General features: G+C 36.2%; 4 protein-coding genes across 5 annotated transcripts; all 4 read left to right on the top strand.

The window, feature by feature from the left end:
* The first annotated feature begins 38 nt into the window (after positions 1-38).
* LOC149379865 (N-terminal nucleophile aminohydrolases (Ntn hydrolases) superfamily protein) lies at positions 39-2,982 on the top strand. Its single transcript, XM_089603254.1, has 7 exons — positions 39-176; positions 457-616; positions 965-1,029; positions 1,166-1,564; positions 1,650-1,708; positions 1,829-1,933; positions 2,356-2,982. Exons 1-7 carry the CDS (start codon positions 117-119, stop codon positions 2,579-2,581), a joined length of 1,074 nt encoding a protein of 357 aa, XP_089459380.1. The 5' UTR covers positions 39-116; the 3' UTR covers positions 2,582-2,982.
* Positions 2,983-3,187: 205 nt separating this feature from the next.
* Positions 3,188-7,684, top strand: ACD5 (Diacylglycerol kinase family protein). The gene is made up of 13 exons (XM_089602244.1): positions 3,188-3,668; positions 3,865-4,014; positions 4,082-4,249; positions 4,319-4,411; positions 4,494-4,586; positions 4,764-4,911; positions 5,010-5,036; positions 5,128-5,212; positions 5,367-5,516; positions 5,912-6,013; positions 6,099-6,410; positions 6,787-6,853; positions 7,261-7,684. Exons 1-13 carry the CDS (start codon positions 3,528-3,530, stop codon positions 7,396-7,398), a joined length of 1,674 nt encoding a protein of 557 aa, XP_089458370.1. The 5' UTR covers positions 3,188-3,527; the 3' UTR covers positions 7,399-7,684.
* A 3,733-nt stretch (positions 7,685-11,417) lies between these two features.
* LOC149379863 (derlin-1.1-like) lies at positions 11,418-13,894 on the top strand. Of its 2 annotated transcripts, none has more exons than XM_089603243.1 (7): positions 11,418-11,531; positions 11,846-11,981; positions 12,071-12,144; positions 12,226-12,319; positions 12,417-12,545; positions 12,620-12,780; positions 13,342-13,894. In XM_089603243.1, the coding sequence occupies exons 1-7, from the start codon at positions 11,458-11,460 to the stop codon at positions 13,595-13,597; spliced, it is 924 nt and encodes a 307-aa protein (XP_089459369.1). In that variant the 5' UTR covers positions 11,418-11,457; the 3' UTR covers positions 13,598-13,894. The 2 variants fall into 2 exon arrangements, with proteins under 2 accessions (XP_089459369.1, XP_089459370.1); XM_089603244.1 differs by lacking the exon at positions 11,418-11,531 and adding an exon at positions 11,576-11,673.
* A 3,726-nt stretch (positions 13,895-17,620) lies between these two features.
* On the top strand, positions 17,621-22,342 carry LOC149379862 (U-box domain-containing protein 35-like). The gene is made up of 9 exons (XM_089603755.1): positions 17,621-17,871; positions 18,238-18,413; positions 18,492-18,586; positions 18,661-18,985; positions 19,077-19,342; positions 19,465-19,566; positions 19,643-20,071; positions 20,796-21,542; positions 21,925-22,342. The coding sequence occupies exons 2-9, from the start codon at positions 18,251-18,253 to the stop codon at positions 22,108-22,110; spliced, it is 2,313 nt and encodes a 770-aa protein (XP_089459881.1). The 5' UTR covers positions 17,621-17,871; positions 18,238-18,250; the 3' UTR covers positions 22,111-22,342.
* The last annotated feature ends 890 nt before the right edge of the window (positions 22,343-23,232 follow it).

The raw sequence follows: 23,232 nt of genomic DNA, 5'->3' as shown, positions 1-23,232 counted from the left end.
CACTTGTGTGTAAAACGACATATTGGTTTGTGAACAGAACTCTCAAGTTCTCAACTAATCACAAAACAATATTTTCACCATTAGTTTGCTTCAAAGCTAATTGGTTCAGTTCAGCCATGGCAACGGGGACTCTACCCTCTGCGCAGAAATTTCTTCTTGTGTCCTTATTCTTCTCGGTAATTAATTATAATGTCTAATAAATAATCCCGAGCTTAACTATTATTCTTTCGTTTATTTTCCTGTTTCAGTAACCGAGAAAATGTAAGAAATTCTTGGTTCCAATGAACTCAGTTAGTCAGTTTATAAATCATATACTTGATCCGTCACTATCGAAACTAATTTTTATTTTTTATTTTGGTAATTTATTTGATTAGGAACTACAGTATTCCATCAGACTTTCACATAAAGATACAATCTTTATATATTTTTATGGGTGGGTTATTGTTATATAATCAGGTGAATGCGAGGTCAGAGCAATACCCATTGGTGATCAGTACATGGCCTTTTGTGGAAGCAGTGAGAGCTTCTTGGAGGGCTGTTGAGAATGGCCTCTCTGCTGTGGATTCTGTTGTTGAAGGTTGTTCTGCTTGTGAAGATCTCAGATGTGATGGCACTGGTGAGTCACTGGTACATATGTATCTATACATTCTTTACTTGTCTGATGTTAGTGCTTCTGGACACGAATCAAGACATGAAATCTATGATTTATGAGTGTTTTTGTGTTTCTCCTCGATCCAATCGAGAAAACCGTGTGTGACCAGGAACAGATTGAAAATCCTCAATTTTAAGGGTGATTCGTATAATATTTGAAAGTTGTATTAGGAGAGCCACAGGTGTCTTGAATTACTGAAATATCCAAAATTCACAATTCCGATGACCGAAGTCTTTGAAAAATTCACTATCGGCGTGTTGACTAAAGGATCGGTTATGAATTGGTATTAATTATGCTTTTGTTTGGATATAGTCGGGCCTGGTGGGAGTCCAGACGAGAACGGAGAAACTACAATCGATGCAATGGTCATGGACGGAGTACGGTAACAGCTCTCTCTTTTTGTTCTCGGTTATTGCTTCTCTTTCTATTTTGCGCTCGCTCGAAGAAGAAAACAAAAAAAAAAAAAAATGATCTCTAATAAGGTATATATATACATATATATCCGATTATCAGGTAACAATGGAGGTCGGAGCTGTGGCTGCAATGAGGTACGTAAAGGACGGAATCAAAGCCGCGAGACTAGTGATGCGACACACGGGCCACACTTTGCTCGTCGGAGAGAAAGCTTCGGACTTTGCGATTGCTATGGGACTCCCGGGACCCGCGGACCTGAGCTCGGAAGAGTCCACTGAGAAGTGGGCCCGGTGGAAGCAGAATCATTGCCAGCCCAATTTTCGGAAAAACGTCTCGCCTTCGAACGGCTGCGGGCCTTATCGTCACGGGTCTGAGTTCATCAAACTCGGCGACGAGATGTGTTCCAAGGACTCGTTTTTAATGGAAGCTCTCGGGTCTGCTTCGCCCCGAATCGGGGTTGACAATCACGACACCATATCGATGGCAGTCTTTGACAAAGTAAAGCTTCGCCCGCGAATCGTTGGTTCTTCTTAGCGTGTAATGATTTCAACGAACTAATAATTTTTTCTTTTCTTTTTTCTAGTCGGGGCACATTGCTGTTGGCACATCGACTAACGGAGCTACGTATAAGATACCGGGAAGGTACGTGGCGTTTATTTAGCCGTTATTTCATTTATTTGCGAACCTCAGTTTTTGGTCTTACCATTTTGTGTTACTCATCTTATAATAAAACATAATTCTTTTTTTTTTCCGGTGACACAGAGTGGGTGACGGGCCGATCGTGGGATCTTCTGCTTATGCTGATGAAGAAATAGGTGCTTGCGGGGCAACCGGTGACGGAGATGTTATGATGCGGTTTCTTCCATGGTAAAAAAAACATGTTATGTTTGTGCAAAAAATGTCTTTAAAGAAGAAAAAAAAAAATCCAAGTTGTCGATCGCTTTCTCATATTCTTTAGAAGCGTTTCTTTAACATTTCCATAAATTGTGGAGAGAGGGACTGAGAAAGTGAAATATTATAAGACAGGTAGTGTTATGAGAGAATGGAAAAGAGAAAGTCCATAGTCAGCTTGGTTTGCTATTTATAGATACATTGTCTGGGATTTCCATGACATTAAAGAATATATTTGACCTCTTTATCAATCCTGTTAACTGAGAGCTTGACTCTGCTGACGGCCTTTTTCACTTAATCCAACTTAATTCGATACCGAAATATTTGTGTCCTATAGGTAATATGTAGTATCTCAAAATTCACATAATCTGTATTTTTTTTTTTTTATTCTTCTTCAGTTATCAAGTGGTGGAGAGTATGAGGCTAGGGATGGAACCAAAGGTCGCCGCCGAAGATGCGATCTCGCGAATCGCCAGAAAGTTTCCGGAATTTGTTGGGGCTGTGTTTGCTGTTAACAGAAAAGGTGTCCACGCCGGTGCTTGCTATGGATGGACGTTCCAATATTCCGTGAGAAGTCCCGATTTCGAGGACGTCAAGGTCTTCACCGTTCATCCACAACGATGAAAAGCTTTTTTTTTTTTTTTTTTTTGGCCTGTGATGGTTGGTCTTGTTTCATTTAAAAAGCTTTCTACTTTGATGACAGTTCAAGAGAAGGGAATGTTTGGGTGGTTGATGATTGAAGATAACCTTTATATAGTTGGGTTATAGTCTTCTGTTCTTCCTTCCATGAGTTTCTACTTGCTACATTTACAATCTATATCAGCTTATACCAACCAATTAGTTGTGGATTGAGCACCAAAAAAAAAAACCCAATTAGTTGTGGAGGTGAAGTGTATCTTTTATAAAGTGTTTAATTTGCGTAAACCAAATACAAATTTCGTGCTATGTAAGTGTAGAGATGGTGATTTGTTGGAGAAACAAGAATGTGCTTTGTTAAAGACTTTAATAAATGTGTGAAGAAAAATGCAGAAATTCTCCATGATATATTTTTGCTCATTCGTATTTCGTAGAATACGACTTTTGAAATTGAGCATTGCTATTGGGCACGGGTCACGACCACCTCACGATCCACTCACATTTTGACACGTGGCACTGTGCTGCCACGTGTCAAAATGTGAGTGGATCGTGAGTGATCGTGACCCGTGCCAAAGAGGATTTCCGTTTGAAATTTATGGAGTGATGAAAAAAAAAAAACTAAATAAAATTATAAACACTAACAACAGTAATTAATTTTAAAAAAAATCTACATCAAGCCAAATTTCAGTTAGACTGTCATTTTGGCGAATTTGAAGTTTTTTTGTAACTGGCTAAAAATAGAGGAGTTTTGGGGGCTATTACTTTGTCCCAGTCCCCAATTGAAAAAAAGGAACTATTACTTTGACAAACCTCTAAACCAAACAGATTAACGATCATATCACGGACATATTTCCTGATCAAGTGCACGATGGAGTGAGATTTGCCAAAAAGACTCGGGCTTTACCGTAATATCGAAGCAAACTCCGACAGAGAAATGGAACGCGACGGGGACGATCAGATTGACGGTCAACCCTTGCCACAGAGTTCGACCCTCTTATTGGAACATGTTGGCGAGGTTGTTCTCACCTCTAACTCAGATGGGTTGTCTTGGAATTCGGTCAAATCATCGCCAAATGTGAGTTTTTCTCTTTCCCGAATTCACGCCCTCCAAATATCTTATATTCAGTTTCCGATTCTCCGATTCTCTTACTTTACGGTTGTTAGTGCTTCAAAAAGATCATAAAGTGTGTGTCTCATAGTTTTATATGTCAATGAGCAAAATAAGAGGGAAATTTGAATGTTTTTAACTCATATCAATGTTGATGGAACAGAATGATCGTTTAACCCATTGGGACACCATCAAAATGTTTACAAAGAGTGTGAACGTAACCGAGATCAAGTTCTCCGATATATACGCTGCCGAGTTTATCAACCACGGCATAATTCACGGATCGACCCGTCCCAACCGCGAAAGCTTTCAGGTTTGTTCTATTCCTCGACTATGATGTTTTGATTTGTACTCTTCATATTGCCTTTACACCGATGCAGATGTACCGCTTTACAGTGCACGGTTTCAAAAGATCGAAGGCTCAGCCTTGCGTGTGGGTCCTCGCTGAGTTCACGTTCGGCCATAGGGATTGGAAAACGTGTGAGGCGTGGGTGAATCGGGTTCGGGGTTATCTTGAACTTGAAGAAGGCCGGCCGAAAAATCTTATGGTAAGTTCTCATTACGGCAAAACGTAAAAAGTATGTTTGTTTTTAAAATGTTTTTGTTCGACTACTAAGGTGTTTGTTCATCCGAGGAGTGGGAAGGGCAATGGGTGCAAAATATGGGCATCCTTGGCTCCTATTTTCTCAAGCGCTGAAGTGAAAACAAAGGTACTAAAACCCTTCCCTTGCTTCGAAAAAAAAAGGGTCGGATATTATAGGATAGTGTTAACGTTGTTTTGTCTCTGGTTAGGTGATTGTTACAGAGCGGGCAGGGCATGGCTTCGATGTTATGGAGTCTTTGTCGAACAAGGAACTCGATTCATACGATGGAGTTGTCGCTGTCGTAAGTAATAATCTTTCTTTATAAGTTTTCTCGGCTTTTTATTTTATTTTTATTTTTAATATTTCCACGGATTAATGAGTTGCTCTATTCCTCGTGCCTTGTCGATGTGATCGAGCTTGATCCTCAGGTTCCAATGGTATCGTGATATATTTTCTTCTTTTTTAATTATCGTTCCAGGGTGGTGATGGGTTTTTCAATGAAATCATAAATGGGTTCCTTAAAAATAGGCATAAAACTCCTTATCCACCTGCTCCTTCGGACTTTGTTCATGGCTTGAATGAGACAGCTGTCGAAACTTTTCCTCGTCCTAGCACCAGTCATGTTGGTAACGACTCTCTTCTTGCACTTTGCTCTGTAAATTTAGTTGTTTATTTTCCATTCTCGTGGATCTCATTATATGAGTTGATACATGTGAAATCACAGGAAACGGAGATGCTTCGTGCAGCAAAGGTTAGATGAATCTCTTGTCTTGCAATATGCAATTTAAGCTATAATTTTAGTAGCTAATGTTTTCTTCTTTCACTTCCTTAAAATCTGGCAGAACCAGATCATGAATTCCTCATCCCAAATGAACGGTTCAGATTTGGAATCATCCCTGCAGGTTCAACCGACGCTGTTGTGATGTGGTATATATATCTTGGTCTTAACTTATTCCAATTTAGCTATAGACTTGTTGCTTGGACTTTTACTTATTTATTTTCTGATGAGGCTTTCATTTTAATAAATATATCTCGAATTTGAATCTTCATGGAATTTCTTTTTTATTTTGTGTCGTTGCAGTACCACCGGAGCTCGAGATCCAGTGACATCTGCGTTGCACATAGTCCTGGGCAAGAAGGTGAGTCTGGATCTTGCTCAAGTTGTGAGATGGAAACTAACTTCCGCATCGAAAGTTGAACCTTCCATACGTTACGCAGCTTCTTTTGCCGGGTATTTTCTCACTCTATCCTTACATATCTCAAAGGATTTTCTTAATGATCGGGTAATGTTTTCCAGCTACAATCTCGCTTTCCATCTCTATTAAGGGTAATTATATATCCCGACATTTGTTGAATCAACATTTCCAAATGATGAGAAATAACCACCGATGCTTCCAAGAGTGATTCATAATTTCATCGAATAAAAAGAAATCTTCTTGTAGTGCGCGATATCGGAGCTGGCGTGCCAATGTCTAAGTAATTGTTTCAGTATTGGATTTTATTTTATTTTATCCTTTCACAATCGTCCTGGCGAGGGTTACAGGATCGTTCTTTAGTCTCTGTTTCTTTATTCACTACTTCAAGTGTATCTCTTCTAAAGCTTTTTGGCCACGCACTTTTTTCTAGGTATGGTTTTTACGGAGATGTCATCACGGAAAGTGAAAAGTTGCGGTGGATGGGACCCAAACGTTATGATTATGCAGGAACAAAGGTGTTTCTAATGCACAGGTGAAAATAGTATTCATATGATTCTTATTCACCTCGTATTCCTTTTTTTTTTAATCGACCTGTTTTTCCCTCCTCGTTATCGAAGGTCGTACGAGGCAGAAATCTCATATCTAGAAGTGAAAAGTGAAGAAAGAAAGCAAGAATCTTGTAGCCCGAGCACGCCCGAAAGGGTGATCTGCCGTGCGAATTGCGAGGTTTGTAGTTCAAAGGCGAGCCGGCACGGCCCGGAAGGAAATAAGTGGGCGAAATCGAATGGGCGTTATATCAGCGTTGGCGCTGCCATTATCTCGTGCCGAAACAAAAGAGCGCCGGACGGTCTAGTTGCCGACGCTCATCTTTCCGACGGTCTCTTAGATCTGATTTTGATCAAAGATTGTCCTCATGCTTTATATTTATGGTAATATTTACGGAACCTTTATTTTTTTTTGCTGGTTCCAAAGGAAAATGAAAATGGTTTAGGAAAATTGATTAAATTTGCAATTGTTGTTTGGATTGGATATGTTTGAAAATTGATAGGAAAGAAAAATGATGGAAAATTGAAAATTAAGGAAGAGAAGGAAAAGAAAAAATCACACCAGTGCGGAATAGGGAAAATGAAATTTCATATACATGGTTATAGTTATATACTCTTTCTCAAATTTTCTTTTAATCAAACAAAGCAAGAAAAATGCAATTAATTTTCATTTGCATCTTCTAGGTTTCAAACATAGCCTAATTATTGAAGCAGAAAGCTTCGGGTTCTGATGTTGTGTTTCTTTCCATATGAGTTTCAGGCATCTGACTCAGCTTGCTCAAAAAGGCGGAAAACCACTGGATTTCAAATTTGTGGAACATTACAAGGTTTTTGTTACTTCTTTGCTCCTTGGCTATGTTCGTAACCTGGATTTAATGATGGAATATGAAAATACGAAGGAATTTTAAGGAAAATGAATATGTTTAAGGAAATTTTGAGGGAAACAGAATCAAATCCCAAGTTTTTTTTATTTTCGATACGTGCAAATTCACTTAAATATTCAATTTCTACAATTTTTCCCAGGAACATAAAATTTCAATTTTAGCTTTAAACCTTCTCCTAAATTTTATTTTCCTCGAATTTTCCTAAATCGACGTAGTGAATATACAATGGATTCTCGTTGTCTTTCCTTCAGATTTTCCAGGCTCTAAACATACCCATCTAGTTTCATTTTTTTTCTTCAGAAATAAATAACGTTTGGTTAATTTTTGTTACTTGATGTGTTTGGCCACAGACTCTGGCATTTACGTTCACTTCGAGTGGAAAAGAAAGCGTGTGGAATTTGGATGGAGAGATCTTTGAAGCTCACCAACTATCGGCTCAAGTGTGTCGAGGCCTTGTAACCTTGTTCGCCACCGGTCCTCAAGTGTAGCATGAGAGCCTCTCAGCCTTTACTTAACCAACTCATATACTTATTTTTTCTCTTTACTTAAATCCAATTGTGTTACTGAGTGTAAGTTTTTAGGTTTTAAAACATTTTTAAATTAGTTTAATTAGTGATATACTTATAAATTTATAGTTAATAATTTGATAAGCTTGTAGTTATCAAATTATCATATTATTATATTCCTTAACTCTACGAGTACATCACGTCTTTCATTATGCCAACTATGTTGTATGCATTCAAACACTTGTAGAGTACCTTGTCGATTAAGTTTCGCCATCGTAAAATTTTAAACTTCTTCTTCTTCTCTTTTTTTTTATTTATTTTTTTTTTAAATTTTTTATCTAGTCCTCATGACGAGTACGAATATTCTGTGAAGATACATCCACGAACTTATGTGTTCGTCTATGTGTGTATATGAATCAATTATAAAAGAATATTAAATTTTCTCAATTTCCTATATCAATCGTCTAGATAACAATAACTAGCTGTTAATATGTTTATGAACTATAAAACATATTAAATCATGGGTAATAACAATATCTATGCCACCAAAACTAAGAGAATTGCTAAATAGCTATTTTTTTTATATATATATTTTAAGTAAATAATCGTTTCGGTGAGGTGATATCTAGTTGTTGATTTGGACTTTTCAATTTTGCCCTTTTAGTCTGTAATGTATATACGATTATTTAGACCTATTAATTAGCTACTAATACATTAACTTTTATTTACAACTAATTACTGTCATCCATCAACTTTTGTTGTGTAGAATTATGAGATTCAAAAGAATGAAGATATAAATCTGGATTGAAAAAATAAAATATATGGTTTGTGAATTAATTATTATAAATTATAGTTAATAAGCATGATAAATTTTAATGTTTCGCTTAAGGCCTCGACAATCATTTGACCGGTCCTGGCGACTATAATTGTTCGTAATAAACTTCGTTAGCTTTCACTGGTTCACCTTCAAAGTCAACTTAGAAGAATGGACTACTGTCCTGGACAGTCAGAAGGACCTCGTCGAGCATCGCAGTTATCAAGACGCTTTCAAGGAGTTGATAGAGGTGCGTAAAAGTATAACTTCAATTTATTAACTCATTGTATTTAGTTAGTTTCTGACTTTTTTTGTAATCGTTTAGAATTGGAGTCGAGCTCTACCTAAGGCTATGGTCAAGAGTGGTTTGTTTAGCAAGCATCCAAGGGCAATCGAGAGCTAGCCGACGGCCGATTTGAACTTCATCCTTTCACATGGATAGTCGAACAGACAATCCCAACTGGATATATGGCTTTCTTGTACATTTCAATCCAAGTCTCCTTCAAATAGAATTGATTGCATAATAAACGTCGACTACTCGATTTTGGGCAGATGCGATGGCATGCTTGCACAAGTTATCAAGTTGTTGTGGTAGTCCGCAAGTGCATGTCTTCGTCATCAAGTCGCCATCAAAATCACCTATTACGTCTTTTACATGACACACTCATATAGACCAGCTCCATACACATTGACGTATTATGCCTTGTTATTTAGATTTGTGAGATCACTTTTCCACGTTGGTGTCAATTTTGTATTCAATTTGTGAGTGATCTCTTCTCGATTGAAAAACTAAGTTTGGAGTGATCTCTTTTCATTTTATTGTTGAAGCTTTCTGCATTGTTGCTTGCCATTATGTCGTATCTATAAAAAAAAAAAAAGAGCAACTTTTATATAATTAACAAAGTTATAAAATTAAGAAAAAAATTCATATCGACAACCACAGTTGTAGAGTTTTATCCTTTTTAAGGAAATAACGGTCTGGTCCACTAATCAAAACCCACTTCTTTGAGATACTTTGTCATCTCGACATCTTTCCGTCTCAACTATCTAAAGCTAACTTCAAATGTTGTTCTACTGAAGGCATAAGCAGCGTCGTACACTTCATAGCGACAATGATCAGTCTTGAACTTATGTTGGACATTCAGTTGTAAATGATGGTAACATGCTCCATGAGGGATTCCAGAGAACACAAGTTCGACACCATGTATGATGCTAACATGTCGATTGGATATGAACGCCAAATCTGGTACGTCTTCACCGTTAGCTTCTCTCAATTTCCTCAAAATCCAAATCCAGGAATCATGACACTCGTTGTCTACAACCCAAAATGCAAGTGAATATAATTGTGAATCCGCATTCATTGCAATTGCGCACAGCAATTATCCACTATATTTTGTCTTCGGAAATGCACTGTCCAATGATATGACCAACTAACTTGATTCAAACCCTTTACGGCATGCCCCAATAGAAAAAAAAGCGTATTTGAATTTACCGCCATCTCTTACAAAGTCAGTCAAAGTCCCATAATTCTTTTGCTGCAATATGTATAGCCAAGACGGTAACTTCTGATAGGATTGTTCCAATGTACTCCATACGTACCCAATAACTTTCTCTTTGAATCTCCAAGCCTTCAAATACGATATGTTAACACCACATCTTGTATTGACTTCTTCTCTGACGTTATGCACCGAATACTCCGCCATAGAGCTAATGGAATACTTATATTTAAATACATGACCAACGGCCAATGGAAACTGCTCGATGGCCCTCTGTTCGAACCACACGCGAACAAGAGTGTCTACTCTCGTAAGACGTAATCTCCCACATATCAGACTATTTCACGACATCCCTCAACTCCCACGTGCATTTCTCATCTTTGCATAGAATATACCATCTCCTTTTCGAAGAATATTTCACTCTAAATTTGAAATTATGTTTCATAGCGTACAAGTGGATATGTTTTTTCAATTCATCCTTGCTCTCAAAATGCTGCCTAATATATACTTCTTATGAGCTACCTGTTACTTTCAATGATTAGCTATTTTTTTTCTTTTAATAATTTAACATATTTTATTTGCGAATTTAAGCACATTTAATTTATATTACCTGTAGAATAACGACTTGGATCTTCCTTCACAACATCATCGGTGAACTCGGGCGTTTTCCATGAATAAGCACGCACTTCATTGTTCTTCCTTCATTGTATTGTATTACGGCATCGAACTTAGTTATGTTATTTGTACAAAGCTATATGTAATTCGTGATTAAGATAATTGTTCAACTAGTGACCGAAACTGTGAACTAAAACAAATTCGAGCTGCACTTGCGTCAACGGAGGCCGAACTCCGCGCCATGACCTCTCGTGTGCATAACACAACAAGTGCAGCGCTAGAAATTGAAATTGAGATATCTAGTATCTACTAGTGACGCTCACATCCTCAAAGGATCTATTGGTGATATTATAAGATGAATAAAGGTTAGATAAAAATACATAAGTGGAATATAGCGTACATTCATCTGTGATTTTGAAACCAAGAAATCTAGCGAGAGATTTAGAAAATTTGTGGAAACTTCAAATATGAATTATTTTAAACTGTATTACGTATGAAATATACTTGTCTTTGAGGACATGAATCACTTAAATGACAAGACATAGTTATAAGAATTATCTTCTGATAACTTACTAAAAAAGATAGGTCATATAAATATGAAATACAATGAATATATATATATATATATATATATATATAGAGAGAGAGAGAGAGAGAGAGAGAGAGAGAGAGAGAGAGAGTTTTTTTTTGGGATTTGTTATGGTGGTGTGGTGGGTTATTTACAAGTGTTACAATTGTGGGTAATTTTAGAGTGTATTGGTTAAAAAAAATCTTTAATTTGTAAAACAAAAGAGTAATTCAGGAATTATTATATTATTTAACTATTTTATACTAGTTATTGAAATATTCTCTAGTTTGTTATAAATTTAAATCCACAACCTCACTCGAGTAGAATTATTAGTTTATAGTGACTACTTGGGTAGATATCCTAACAATTGTTCGAATAACTTATTCTTTCAATTTTTTTCTTTCCGGAATGAATCATTAGTTATGCTTAAAAGAAATAAAACTAATGGAGATTCTATTTAACTCTTTAAGTTTGACAGACTTCTGTGGAAAACGTTACGTGGTGGTGGGACAAATCAAGAATAGCATTGTAGCCGACGACTTGGAATAATGGCAAATTCAAAGCCGACGACTTGGAATAATGGCAAATTCAAAGTCAATGCTCGTCAATTTATGAAGAAACAGTAAGTTGCAAAGACTAAATAAGCATACTCTTAACTTGGAATCAAAAGCCAATGAATTGTTTGAGCCTCAAAAAATTAAACTCTCAGAGCTAAAACAAACAAGTATTGTTGGCTATCATCTTGCAATGTCTACACCATCAGAGTTCGTTGATCCTTAAAACACATAACTTTTTTTTTAATATAATTATTATATTATGCTTCATGTATTTACTTCTCTTTGATTATATATTTGTTGTTTTGTGCTTGCAACAATTATTGGGTCTTGAAATCTGGTTTTGAGATTTTTATTTTCTTTTTTTGACATGTTATTTTAGATATTATCACTCTCTGCCACCAGTGAGCAAATTCTATGGAGTGGCTTGTTTATTGACCACTTCAGCTTTCCATCTTCAGCTATATGATCCTATGAACATTGCACTTGATTACAGCCTTGTCATTAAGAAGTTTCAGGTACATCAAATATCCTAGTCACCAAATTAAATCATGAGTGTTTTTCGTTCTATATATTGTCACACTTTTTGCTAAATTTATCTTTTCAGGTTTGGAGGCTCATCACCAATTTTTTTTTTCTTGGTCCATTTTCGTTGCCGTTCGGTTTTAATCTCTTAATAATGTGAGGAGGCTTGATTTCTCTCTCTCAATTTCACTTGATTTCTTATAATTTAGGTTCAATTGTAATATTATATTTTTTTAGAGCTAAATATGGTGTGTCACTAGAGAGATCAACTTTTGACAAGAGAACAGCAGATTATGTTTGGATGTTCATCTTTGGAGCCCTTTCACTTCTGGTAATGAAAAGAATTTTTTTTTAAACCAAGTTACTTATGTACCAAGAAATCTTAGCCGGTCATTTTTTTTTTAATTTTTTTGTAATCTCTGTACAAGGTTATGGCTGGTGTCCCGTTTCTCCGGTCGCCGTTCATGGGAGCTTCATTGGTTTTCATGATCATCTACATATGGGGCCGCGAATTCCCCAACGCGCGTATCAACTTTTTCGGCCTCGTTTCGTTTAGGGTATATTTAAAATTATAGGCATTGATTTAATTTATTTTGTAGGTTGGTCTAATAGTGTTTGGATGGTGAGACAGGGGTTTTATCTGCCATGGACAATGCTTGCTGTGGATTTGCTGATAGGGAACCGTTTAAAGCCAGCTATTCTAGGCATTGTTGCAGGCCATATTTACTACTTTCTATCTGTTCTTTATCCTCTCTCTGGTGGAAACAACTTTCTCAAGACTCCTTATTTGGTGTATCCTTTGTCTCCGAAACAAAATTTATCTTCTCAGCTATTTTACTAATTGATTAACAAACAAAACAACTAACATTTAGTTTTTTTTTTTTTTTAATAAAATATTTGATATGGCTCAGTGTTATTGAAATTTTTTGACAATGTTTCTGAATTTTTTGACATAGCTCTGTAAATAAATTTATTGACAGAAGAAAAAGAATTTCCCTCACATTTTTTTTTTTGTAAATTTTGATTATTTAATTAAGTTTAGACAACCCTTAATTATATTACAAATTTATTAGTTCTAATTATCTCTAGCCGAAACGTGATCAAGGACCCAATCTAACTTGGTTTTCATTTGGAGTAAATTTTATCTAATTTTATAGCAAATTGTCAAAATAAAATGGCACCAAATAGATTCATCATGATATATTGATTTTTCCCTCTTAAATTGAACATTGATGGCCGTTGATGTTAAATGCAGGTGGTAATCCACAAGGTATTTTACATCAGCGGTCACTAATGAAAATCATTATTATCTTAAATTATAGTTAAGCCTTAAAACAAACAAAAAAAATTCAGTCACAAAATAGTGGCCTATTGGGGTAAGGGGAGCCAGATAAACTCCCCGGTTCAGATCGACCAGTTGGCGGGAACGGCATTTCGAGGAAGAGGGTTCCGACTCGGTGGAGCTCAAGCCGATCTCGTAGCGGGCCAAAACCGTACAAGCCCAAGACCAAGCCCAAACCCAAGCCCAACAACAACTCAGAGGCCTCGTGATAGTCCGAGCAACGACGTGGCATTCCGCGGTAAGGCTCATCGCCTCAGCGCAAATTAGCCAAGCTTGCTAATTTTCGAAAATGATACTCATTATTAAAGTAAACATTATTATGTAATTTTGGTAGTACATTTGATTAATTTTCTGTCAACTTCAACACGTGATGTGGCGTACGATGTGTGTGTGTCTGAAAATTAAAGTCGTATTTATATGGCGTGTATGTGAGTTGGTGTAGGTTGTATAACATTTAATGCTCTTATCTGATTTTGTGGTGATACATTTCTGATACTACACGTGATAATTATAGGACTCTTTACTAAATAAACATCATTCTGGTGATATGAATTCATTGATGATTATAACGATCATGTTCCTCAGAATATTGAACTTCTTAGATGAATTGGAAACCTTTTTTTTTCAACGTCGATACTTACGTGCCGATATTTGTTCGACTAAAAATATCGCAATGAAATAAACAACTCTGTGAATTATATAAATGAAGTAATTCCAATCTGCTTTGCTTTTGGATTAAAAAGAGTGATGGAAAATTCCTTTTGTGAGAAAAGTCAATGGTAAGTCACCGAAACAGTTACAAAGAAAGCACGCATGAATAATTTATTCTCATAAAATACAATTTATAAAACATACATATTTCTTGTTATCTACTTATAAGCTTTTTTTTTCAGATACAAACAAATGTTATATTATAAAGGTCAGGTCAATAGTCCAGCATTAGGAATAAGATGTAAATATAATATTATTGTCGTTCATTTCCGTGATGTTTGAGAATATCTAATTAGTAGATCTTGAGTTGAAAAATCATTGTAACTCATGGATAAAATCCCATTGATTTGAGTTGGCTAAACATAATTGGATAGAATTACCATTATATAACTTTTTAGTACATTCATTTTCATCAATTATTAGTGTTTTAACTATTTTAGTTCCATTTTCCTGAAAAGAAAACTATGTTTAGGAGGACTTCACATGTTTTAAAAAACTATTTCCAATTTCATAATTAAGTAAAAATAATTGTCCTTTAGCAATTTTTACATGCTCTAAGGTGAAATAATCGATATATCTTAACCTTGAATTTTCAATTAAGATTACTCTTAGCCGAATCTCTTAAAAACACAGTTCATCTCATTTAACTTTTTTTGTAAGTAATTTTTTCGGTAAGTAAAATCTTTTTAAACTGATAATAATTTCCAGCTAAATTTTTTATTAAAATTAACCACCGTTAAATTCTCATATTGCACGATAAGAGAGAAGACACATACTATTAATAAAAAAAAAACTTAATCACTCTGATGAATTATATTATACTATCATTTTTGGGGGTAGCTGATTCTTCTTAAGAAGTGATGCTTTGTATAAAGATCATTGACAATGAATGATGAATTCTTTATAGTATTTACTATAATATTTATTATTTAGTAAGAAGTGATGCTTTGTATAATATTTTACTATAATATTATTATAGTATTTATTATTATAGTATTTACTATAATATTTTTGGGGGTAGCTGATTCTTCTTAAGAAGTGATGCTTTGTATAAAGATCATTGACAATGAATGATGAATTTTTTATATTATTTACTATAATATTTATTATTTAAAATTTATTTTCTTTTCGCATAGTATTGTATCATGATTACATATGGAATTTATCATATCTGCGTATTTGCCTAACTTTTGACCCCGACGGTTTATTGGATTGACTACGGTGACTTGCATAGTATGATATGGATAGCCTCGTGGAATATTTGGAATAATAACAAAGTATCGTTAATAATTATTAGGTAGTGATGTTTCCTCGATATTCCACCTTTGAAGAGAGGGAATGAATATTGTTCTTTCGATTCTAGAATTGTTTAATTACGCTTATAAGAGTACAAATGTTGCCAGGTTGAATAAATTTAATATCAACGACCAAGACTTAGTCTTTTTATTATTATTATTATTATTGGGAATGTTTTCTTTTTATAAGAGAAAATCGCAAACTTCATCGATTATAATTATAAACAAAATGAATAGTCTTTGATAAGTCAACCCACACTTCAAAAAAAAAATTATGAGGATAAAGGCACATCCTAGCGCTAAAATTAGCAAAATCATTGAAGTTTTCGATGAGATTCTGCTGTGAACGAGCTAAACTGCCCAAAGACAATCTAGTTCCAATTCATAAACCGCAACTGAAAGAAATGTTACTAATTCTTTATGTAAATGTTAGAAATATTATGTACATGAAGAATTTTGCATGTCCGATTCGAGTTATAAATTCAAAATGAATACATCAAAAACAAAAATGATAATAATAATAAAGTTTATTTGATTTTGATTATAACCTTGTTAAATCAAAGAGTCGGTTGTGGTATGGTTGAATCTCTATGGGACTAGAACGAATGATGTTTTTTTTTTTATGTATGTTAATGTAATTTATTTTAGGTCTATTGAATTTTTTTACTTTGTAGTGTTTTTTTTTCACGTTTTAGTAGTAAGTTATATATTTTAAAGATGAAATACTTCTCTTTTAGATTTATCTAATTATTAGAATTTTGGTCGTACAGATAATTAAACGTCTTTTCTTGAAGGGGGTGATCCTCATATATTTTGATTCATCTATTCATTTTTGAGACATTTTTAAAGGAGTCATTGAACTGCTCTCAATTCAGTGTAAATTTGTCATATTATGCCACTATGAAATTTACACTCTATATAAAAAGAAATGTTCTGGTTCTCGTTTTTAATTGTTTACCCCTTAACTTTTTTGGTGAGAGAAATTCAACGTATGTCCTTACAAGTATTTTGCTCAGAAAGTCGAAGAGGGGCTCAAGCCAACACTCCCAAAAAAAAAAATAATAATAAATAAAAAATACACTTATTACCTTTTTTTTTAAATGCATTTTTATACTCTAAACATTTACACTTTTGGTCTGTTTTTAAAATTATTTACATTTATTACTTCTAAAAATTTACAAATTAGCCTTAATAATTCTTTTTATTCAGATTAACTCTCCCTGATGATGAGCTTCTCTCGTTCAGCTCCTGAATAGGCAGTGATAGGGAAACTATTATCTGAAGTTTGAATAGTATGTGAAGCTCACATTATCTGAAGTTTGAAACTTTGACTTAAAAAGCTCATTTGAGTGATGTTTACGTGGTTCCATTCCATTGATCGTTGAAATTATTAATTGTTATCATGTTCTCATACATCCACATAGTCAAAAGTTCGCACTTTGAGAGCATATGAACATGAATTTGTAGCTGTTTTTTTATAAAGCGGCTTACTTTATTTAAACAATAATTATCCCCAAAAATAAAACTTATAGTAAGTCGTTTTTATTGTAGATAAAATTTGAGCTGTATATATTAATGTAGTCATAGACTGATGAGATGAGAATATATATTTTTATTAAAGATAATATGAAAACCAATAACCGTTAAGAAGCAATATATTTTCCAATAAACTGGTATGACATGCAATCTGGTATATGAATAAAGTGATCAGTTTCCCTTTTTAAAAAAAAAAAAAAAAAATTATAATTTTTGTTTAATCGAGCACATATTAACTACTATAGCCTTTTTAAAAAGAATCTTGATATTAATGTTTCAATGGATTTCAATTTTACTAAGAATTTAATAATATTCATTAATACATATGTGAGAAATTGAATGGTTGGTTGATTTTTAAAACAAAAATTGCAAAAACATATTAGACAACGAATAGTTATTTTAGAGAAGAAAAAAAAAAGAAACTAGAATTAGTTAGACCATTCAATTTCTATCTTAAGTCTCAAACCCCGGTAAGATTCCCCACATTAGTCCATAATACATTAACTACATTAAGCAAATGATTTTTGGAATCTTCTGAACTTCCAGAATAAGTTAAAAAAAAAAAATGATAAATAATAGGATGTGACATTTTCAACCGATATTGCTTGCAGGTATGAGAGTAAGCGTGTATTGTAGAAAAATCGATTTAAGTACTAAAAAAAACAAATAAAGTGATGACGTCATTGAAATATGTAACCAAGAAAGTCATAACCGCAACAAACTGATTATTTTTATCAATCTACTAATTACAAACAAACAATACAGCTTTCTCAGCTCATTTTTTTGTTTGTTCAAAGACGAAACAAAATATAAAGCCTCTAAGAAAGAAAGGGGAAAAAAAAAAAAAAAAAAAACCATTGTCACACGGAAAACCTTTGAACGCTCACTTGTTTTTTTGGCGACGGTGTTTTGATTTAACAGATGGCCTAAGAAATATGATTCTCCATAGAAAGACATTCTCGGATATTTTTCGTTCCCTTCATCTACAAGTCTGAAAAGGTTAGCGAGCTTTCTCTGCTTCTGAGTCACACATGATTTCCAAATTCTGTTTGGTTTCCAAATTCTGTTTCTGTTAGGCATTTGATTTCTTGGCTGTGCAAAGTTTGAAGCTTTATGAGCTGGGTTTATGGAAAATTCCAGATTTTCTGGTGTGAACACACTTCTGGCTGGGGGTCCTAAAAATTTTACTCTTGTTTTTGGGAATTCAAAGGAATTATCTCAACTCTCACTTTGCTTAAGAGAGTTCAATGGAACTTTTCAATCCATTTTTAGTTCATTTGCTAATATTGTTACTTAAATTCCATCACAACATAAGCCAATTATGGAATTCTAAGCGTCTGGGAGTGATTTCGGGTAAAATTGCAGAAGCGGAAAGACAATGGAAATCGACGAAACTTCGAATTACTTGAACGTTGGCATCGCGATCAACGGAAACAAGAGCAGCAAGTACGTGGTTCGGTGGGCGTTAGACAAGTTCGCCCCCGAAGGAAACGCGATTATGAAGCTGATACACGTCCGCTCGAGGATCCTCGGAGTTCCAAGTAAGCCAAAAACCCTCTCAATTTCATGCACCAGAAAACAATAGATAACAGTGGGAAATCTGATTCCTGTTTCGCAAGTGAGGGAAGACATATCGGCTGCTTATACCAAGGAAATCGAGTGGAAGACGAACGAAATGCTTCTTCCTTACCGAAGAATGTGTGCAAAAGCTCAGGTAAAAAAAAAAAAAAAAAAAAAAAAAATCACGAATAAAGACAATGATCTGATTCTTGATTTTTTTTGTTTCAGGTTGAGGTAGATGTGGTGGTGGTCGAGTCGGAGGACATTGCTGAGGCGATCGCCTCCGTGGTGATGAATTCGGGTATCAAAAAACTTGTGATCGGAGCCTCGTCTCGAGGGATGTTCTCCAGAAAGGCGAAGAGTGCTCTGTCATCGAAAATCTCGGAGGGAGCTCCGAGTTTCTGCACGGTTTACTCGATCTCAAAGGGGAGACTCACGAGCGTGCATGCTTCTGATACCGGAAGCACCGTCGGAAGCGGCGGTGCCGATGACATCAGCGACACGTTCTCCGTTGTCAGTGACACGAGCAGCTACGCTTCTTCCTCTCAAACAGGTCATCAGAAATTACAAAATGACATTTATACTTTACATGGTATCATGATACTTAACGTTCTAATGTGTGTGTTTTTTTTTTGTCGTTGCAGATCGTAGCTCGTTTGCTTCGAGCGCGAACTTCAGCTCCGCCTCGCTGACGACGCAGCGATTCCAAGCTCTCGCGATGATGAACCAGAACCTCTTCAAGTCGAGGAGAGATTCGTCGGACCGCAAGCACTCTCGCTTCGACTCTCTGGACCTCGACGAACGCAAGGACAGCATGGATTCTCGCGCGTCTAGCAGAACCTCGGCGTTCTCCGATCGAGCTTCCGTATTATCGGATCCAGCCACCGATACCTCTTCCTCCGACAACCAGGTACGTATAAAAATATTTCGAATAGCTTCTATCTTAAAAACCTCTAATTATCGTACACCTTAGATCCGTTTAGGAATCCCACATTGCCAATTGGTTTTGAAGATGAAACCCCATGTCGACAGGTGAACATAAACTTTGAGCTAGAGCAGCTGAGAATAGAGCTGAGACACGCCAAAGGAATGTACGCCATGGCTCAAACCGAGACAATCGACGCTTCGAGAAAGGTGACTAGTCTTTATTAGTTCATCATCTTCTTCTTTCGAAAAAAAAAAAATACTAAAAGACGATTTCGAATGGCAGCTCAACAACCTAAACACGCAACTCGTGGACGAATCGAGGAAGCTGGATGAGGTGAGGTGTCGGGAAGAGGAAGCGAGAGAGGCGGTGAGGGAGGAGAGAGAGAGGAGAGAGAAGGCGAAGAGGGAGGGTCGGATAGCGAGGGCGTCGGCGGAGAGGGAGGCGGGGCTGAGGGCGGAGGCGGAGGCGAAGGCGGCACACGACGCGAGGGAGAGGGGGAAGATGGAGGCGGCGCTGGCGGGGCCCGCGGTGCGGTTCCGGGAGTTCTCGTGGGAGGAGATCGTGGGGGCCACGTCGTCCTTCTCCGAGGAGCTCAAGGTCGGGATGGGCGCATACGGGAGCGTGTACAAGTGCAGCTTCCACCACACGCCTGCCGCCGTCAAAGTCATCCACTCCGACGACCCCCACAAGGCCGCCCACTTCCGCCAAGAGGTAACTTGCTTCTTAAAACAACAATTCGCCTTTTCGAGGGAAGTTTGAATTTTTTTTTTTTTTAATTAAAAGTTCATTTTAATCGGGGAAAAAAAATGGGTTAAACAGAGATCAATTTTTAGGTAATTTAAGGTTATTAAAAACTATATTATAAATTGGATAGTCAAGTTAAATCGCGTTTTTTTTTTTTTTTAAAATTAATTAAAGGTTAACCTTTAACCAAAAATTAAGGCTTAAGTTAATTGAGATGAATTTGAGGAAGAGTGAACCATCAAAACATGGATTTTATTTTCTTAAAATCAAAGGGGTTACAGTTTCTTCAAAATTTATTTAGATATATTATAAATTGGATAGTCTGAGTTAAGTCTATTTTTTTTTTCTCCTTCAAAATTTCCCTTGACATTTAATTAAGATGTAGCTTTTAGAAAACCTTTTTTTAACCAATTTTTCTCGATGGGTCAAAACCAACCACAAAAACTGGTTTAATTTTTCACCTACTACTTAACGGGCTCAAAAAAATTGGTTTTTCGGTTTTTTTTTTTTAAGTAAATAGTCACTGCCATATTAAGCCACGTCATCATTTATGGCTATCTACCTAAGATTTATCAAACATTGGCTATTTAGCAATATCAAACGTTTAAGTTGGCTATATTTCTAATTTTTTGTTTTAATTATGACTAAAATTTCCCTCCAATTTTTTTTTCTTCGTGTTTTGTAAACTCAGCTAAAGATCCTAAGCAAATACCACCACCCCCACGTGCTCCTCCTGATCGGAGCGTGCCCGGACCGCGGCTGCCTCGTCTACGAGTTCATGCCGAACGGAAGCTTAGAAGACCGTCTCTCGCGCAAGAACAACACGCCCGCGATCCCATGGCCGGACCGATTCCGAATCGCCTTCGAAGTCGCCTCGGCACTCGCGTTCCTCCACAGCTCGAATCCCGACCCCATCGTCCACCGCGACCTCAAGCCCTCCAACATCCTCCTCGACTCCAACCTCGTCAGCAAGATCGCCGACCTCGGCCTCGCCACCACTCTCGACTCGAACTCCGACTCGGACGGAAACCCGGTCGGGACGATGAGCTACATCGATCCCGAGTACCAGCGAACCGGCCAAGTCTCGCCGGAATCCGACGTCTATGCCCTCGGAGTCGTCGTTCTTCAGCTTCTGACGGCCAAGCCCGCGATCGCGCTCGTTCACGCCGTCGAGACCGCCTTCGGGGACGGAAGGCTCGCCGAGGTTTTGGACGGCGAGGCCGGGGATTGGCCCGCGGACGAGACCCGAGAGCTGGCTCAGCTCGGGCTGGGCTGCGCCGAGCTCAGGCGCTGCGACAGGCCCGATTTGCGGGATCGCGTTTTGCCTGCTCTGCAACGGTTGAAAGAGGCCGCGGATAAGGCCCGAGACTCGGCTTCCGACGTTGATCGGCTTAAACCTCCTCCGCCGCCTAGCCACTTCATATGCCCGATTCTCAAGGTATGATTGTAATTACAAATTTCTAAGTAACTAAACGTACAAAAAAATTTGTGAATAGCTAAATAATCAACTTTTCGTTAATTATATGTCGTATATACCCCTTTTTGTATTTCGTAAATTTGATCATGTTAATAAAAATAAATTAACGAAAGATTGACTATATAATAATTTATTATGTTTATAAGGATATATATGTAGCAAACCCTTGTAATTAAAAGCAATCATTTTTAGTGTATTCAAATTCTTATTTAAACTAAAATGAAATAATTAAAAAAAAATTCAAACTTTTGAGGGGGAGCTTGAGGGAACTATATTGCTGATTAGTAATAGTATCTATGTTTTGATTTTGAGACAATGTGTGGCTTTATGTGATGTATCAAAGGATGTGATGAGCGACCCGTGCGTGGCTAGCGATGGATATACGTATGACCGGAAGGCAATCGAGACGTGGCTCGAGACGGACAAGGTTTCGCCGATGACGAACTTGCCATTCTCGGGGAAGACTCTGATACCCAACTACTCTCTTCTTTCGGCCATTATGGAGTGGAAGTCCAGAGAACATCGGTGAAGTGTGAACCTTTTGTTTCCAATGATTATTGACTAATTTGATTGATTATAAAAAGGCATTTTAGTGACAGTATAGGTGTTTTTTTGTTTTGTTTTATGTTTGAGAAATTAGTGTCTCGCTGTGTATAAACGAGAAGAGGAGATCTTTAATTAGTGCCTCGAAACAGTAAATGTGACAAATTTGATGGATGGAATATGAAATGTGTGGAAATGTATAATTGCACTTTCTTTCATATTTAGAAAAGTATTGAGCGATTAGAAATACAAGTTACTTTTTAAATGGTTCGAGGTATGTATTAAAATTGGAGACTGATTTGCCACGCCATGCCCAAATTGAACCGTTTTGTGGAGCAATATATTATCAATACTGAATTAAAGTGTATTGACTATCTCTCTCTAAATATATATTATAAACTTTTTCCGCATACAAGTATTAAATAAAGCCTCGAAATTTTGAATTAAAAATACACTAGGAGGTCATGTAGAATAATAGATGATGTATATTTAATAGGGATTTATGAAGTAGAATTGAAAGCGGGCCAACATTTTTTATGGTCCATCTCTATCTTTGTCCAGCTATAAAATTTATGATGGTTTGGTTTGGACAATCTATAACTAGTCTATTTGGCCCGAAAGTCTTTCTCAAATGAGAAAATAACACATTTATACCCTGTGTTTTAGTGAAATATCGAGTTTAACCTTTGGTTTTCAAAAATGTCGAGTTCATACCCTCTGTTTAACTAAAATGACGAAATTATACCCTCTGGTTAACTAAAATGACAAAATTATACCCTGAAATGAATAACAGCGTCACAAATCTCCCTTTCATTGATATTAACTCTTATATAAGAAAAACCGAATCAAATCTAAATCAGTACCCTAACTTCCAAATTCTCAATTTTGAAATAAAAATAGCCTTAAATTGAAATTAAATAATAAAACGAATACCTTCTAAGAGATGGCTTCATTCCGTGTTCGAATTGTAACTCTAAATCCTGGATACTCTGTTCGAATATGCGATTTTGATGACTATCAACTATCGATGTTTATCCCTTTGCCTCTTTCTGTGTTCTTCACGATTAAGAGACTGTTGTTTATTTTTTAGTTTTTAAATAAATTACAT

The sequence above is a fragment of the Urtica dioica genome, chromosome 12, assembly GCF_054948205.1.
Source record: "Urtica dioica subsp. dioica isolate 48M chromosome 12, U.dioica_male_clone48M_v1_H2, whole genome shotgun sequence".
NCBI classification, from domain to species: domain Eukaryota; kingdom Viridiplantae; phylum Streptophyta; class Magnoliopsida; order Rosales; family Urticaceae; genus Urtica; species Urtica dioica.
Note: the sequence above shows the minus strand (reverse complement) of the source record. Positions and strands in the feature narration are given on the sequence as shown.

What these genes read in the sequence shown, in the direction of transcription:
- LOC149379865 (XM_089603254.1), top strand. Translation starts at nt 117, where the DNA reads ATGGCAACGGGGACTCTACCCTCTGCGCAGAAATTTCTTCTTGTGTCC. An exon ending in TTGTGTCCTTATTCTTCTCG is followed by an intron (nt 177 to 456) that starts GTAATTAATTAT and finishes TTATATAATCAG; the next exon opens with GTGAATGCGAGGTCAGAGCA. An exon ending in TCTCAGATGTGATGGCACTG is followed by an intron (nt 617 to 964) that starts GTGAGTCACTGG and finishes GTTTGGATATAG; the next exon opens with TCGGGCCTGGTGGGAGTCCA.
- ACD5 (XM_089602244.1), top strand. Translation starts at nt 3,528, where the DNA reads ATGGAACGCGACGGGGACGATCAGATTGACGGTCAACCCTTGCCACAG. An exon ending in GCGCTGAAGTGAAAACAAAG is followed by an intron (nt 4,412 to 4,493) that starts GTACTAAAACCC and finishes GTCTCTGGTTAG; the next exon opens with GTGATTGTTACAGAGCGGGC. An exon ending in TACGCAGCTTCTTTTGCCGG is followed by an intron (nt 5,517 to 5,911) that starts GTATTTTCTCAC and finishes ACTTTTTTCTAG; the next exon opens with GTATGGTTTTTACGGAGATG.
- LOC149379863 (XM_089603243.1), top strand. Translation starts at nt 11,458, where the DNA reads ATGGCAAATTCAAAGCCGACGACTTGGAATAATGGCAAATTCAAAGTC. An exon ending in CGTCAATTTATGAAGAAACA is followed by an intron (nt 11,532 to 11,845) that starts GTAAGTTGCAAA and finishes ATGTTATTTTAG; the next exon opens with ATATTATCACTCTCTGCCAC. An exon ending in TCGGCCTCGTTTCGTTTAGG is followed by an intron (nt 12,546 to 12,619) that starts GTATATTTAAAA and finishes ATGGTGAGACAG; the next exon opens with GGGTTTTATCTGCCATGGAC.
- LOC149379862 (XM_089603755.1), top strand. Translation starts at nt 18,251, where the DNA reads ATGGAAATCGACGAAACTTCGAATTACTTGAACGTTGGCATCGCGATC. An exon ending in CGCTTCTTCCTCTCAAACAG is followed by an intron (nt 18,986 to 19,076) that starts GTCATCAGAAAT and finishes TTGTCGTTGCAG; the next exon opens with ATCGTAGCTCGTTTGCTTCG. An exon ending in CCTCTTCCTCCGACAACCAG is followed by an intron (nt 19,343 to 19,464) that starts GTACGTATAAAA and finishes CCATGTCGACAG; the next exon opens with GTGAACATAAACTTTGAGCT.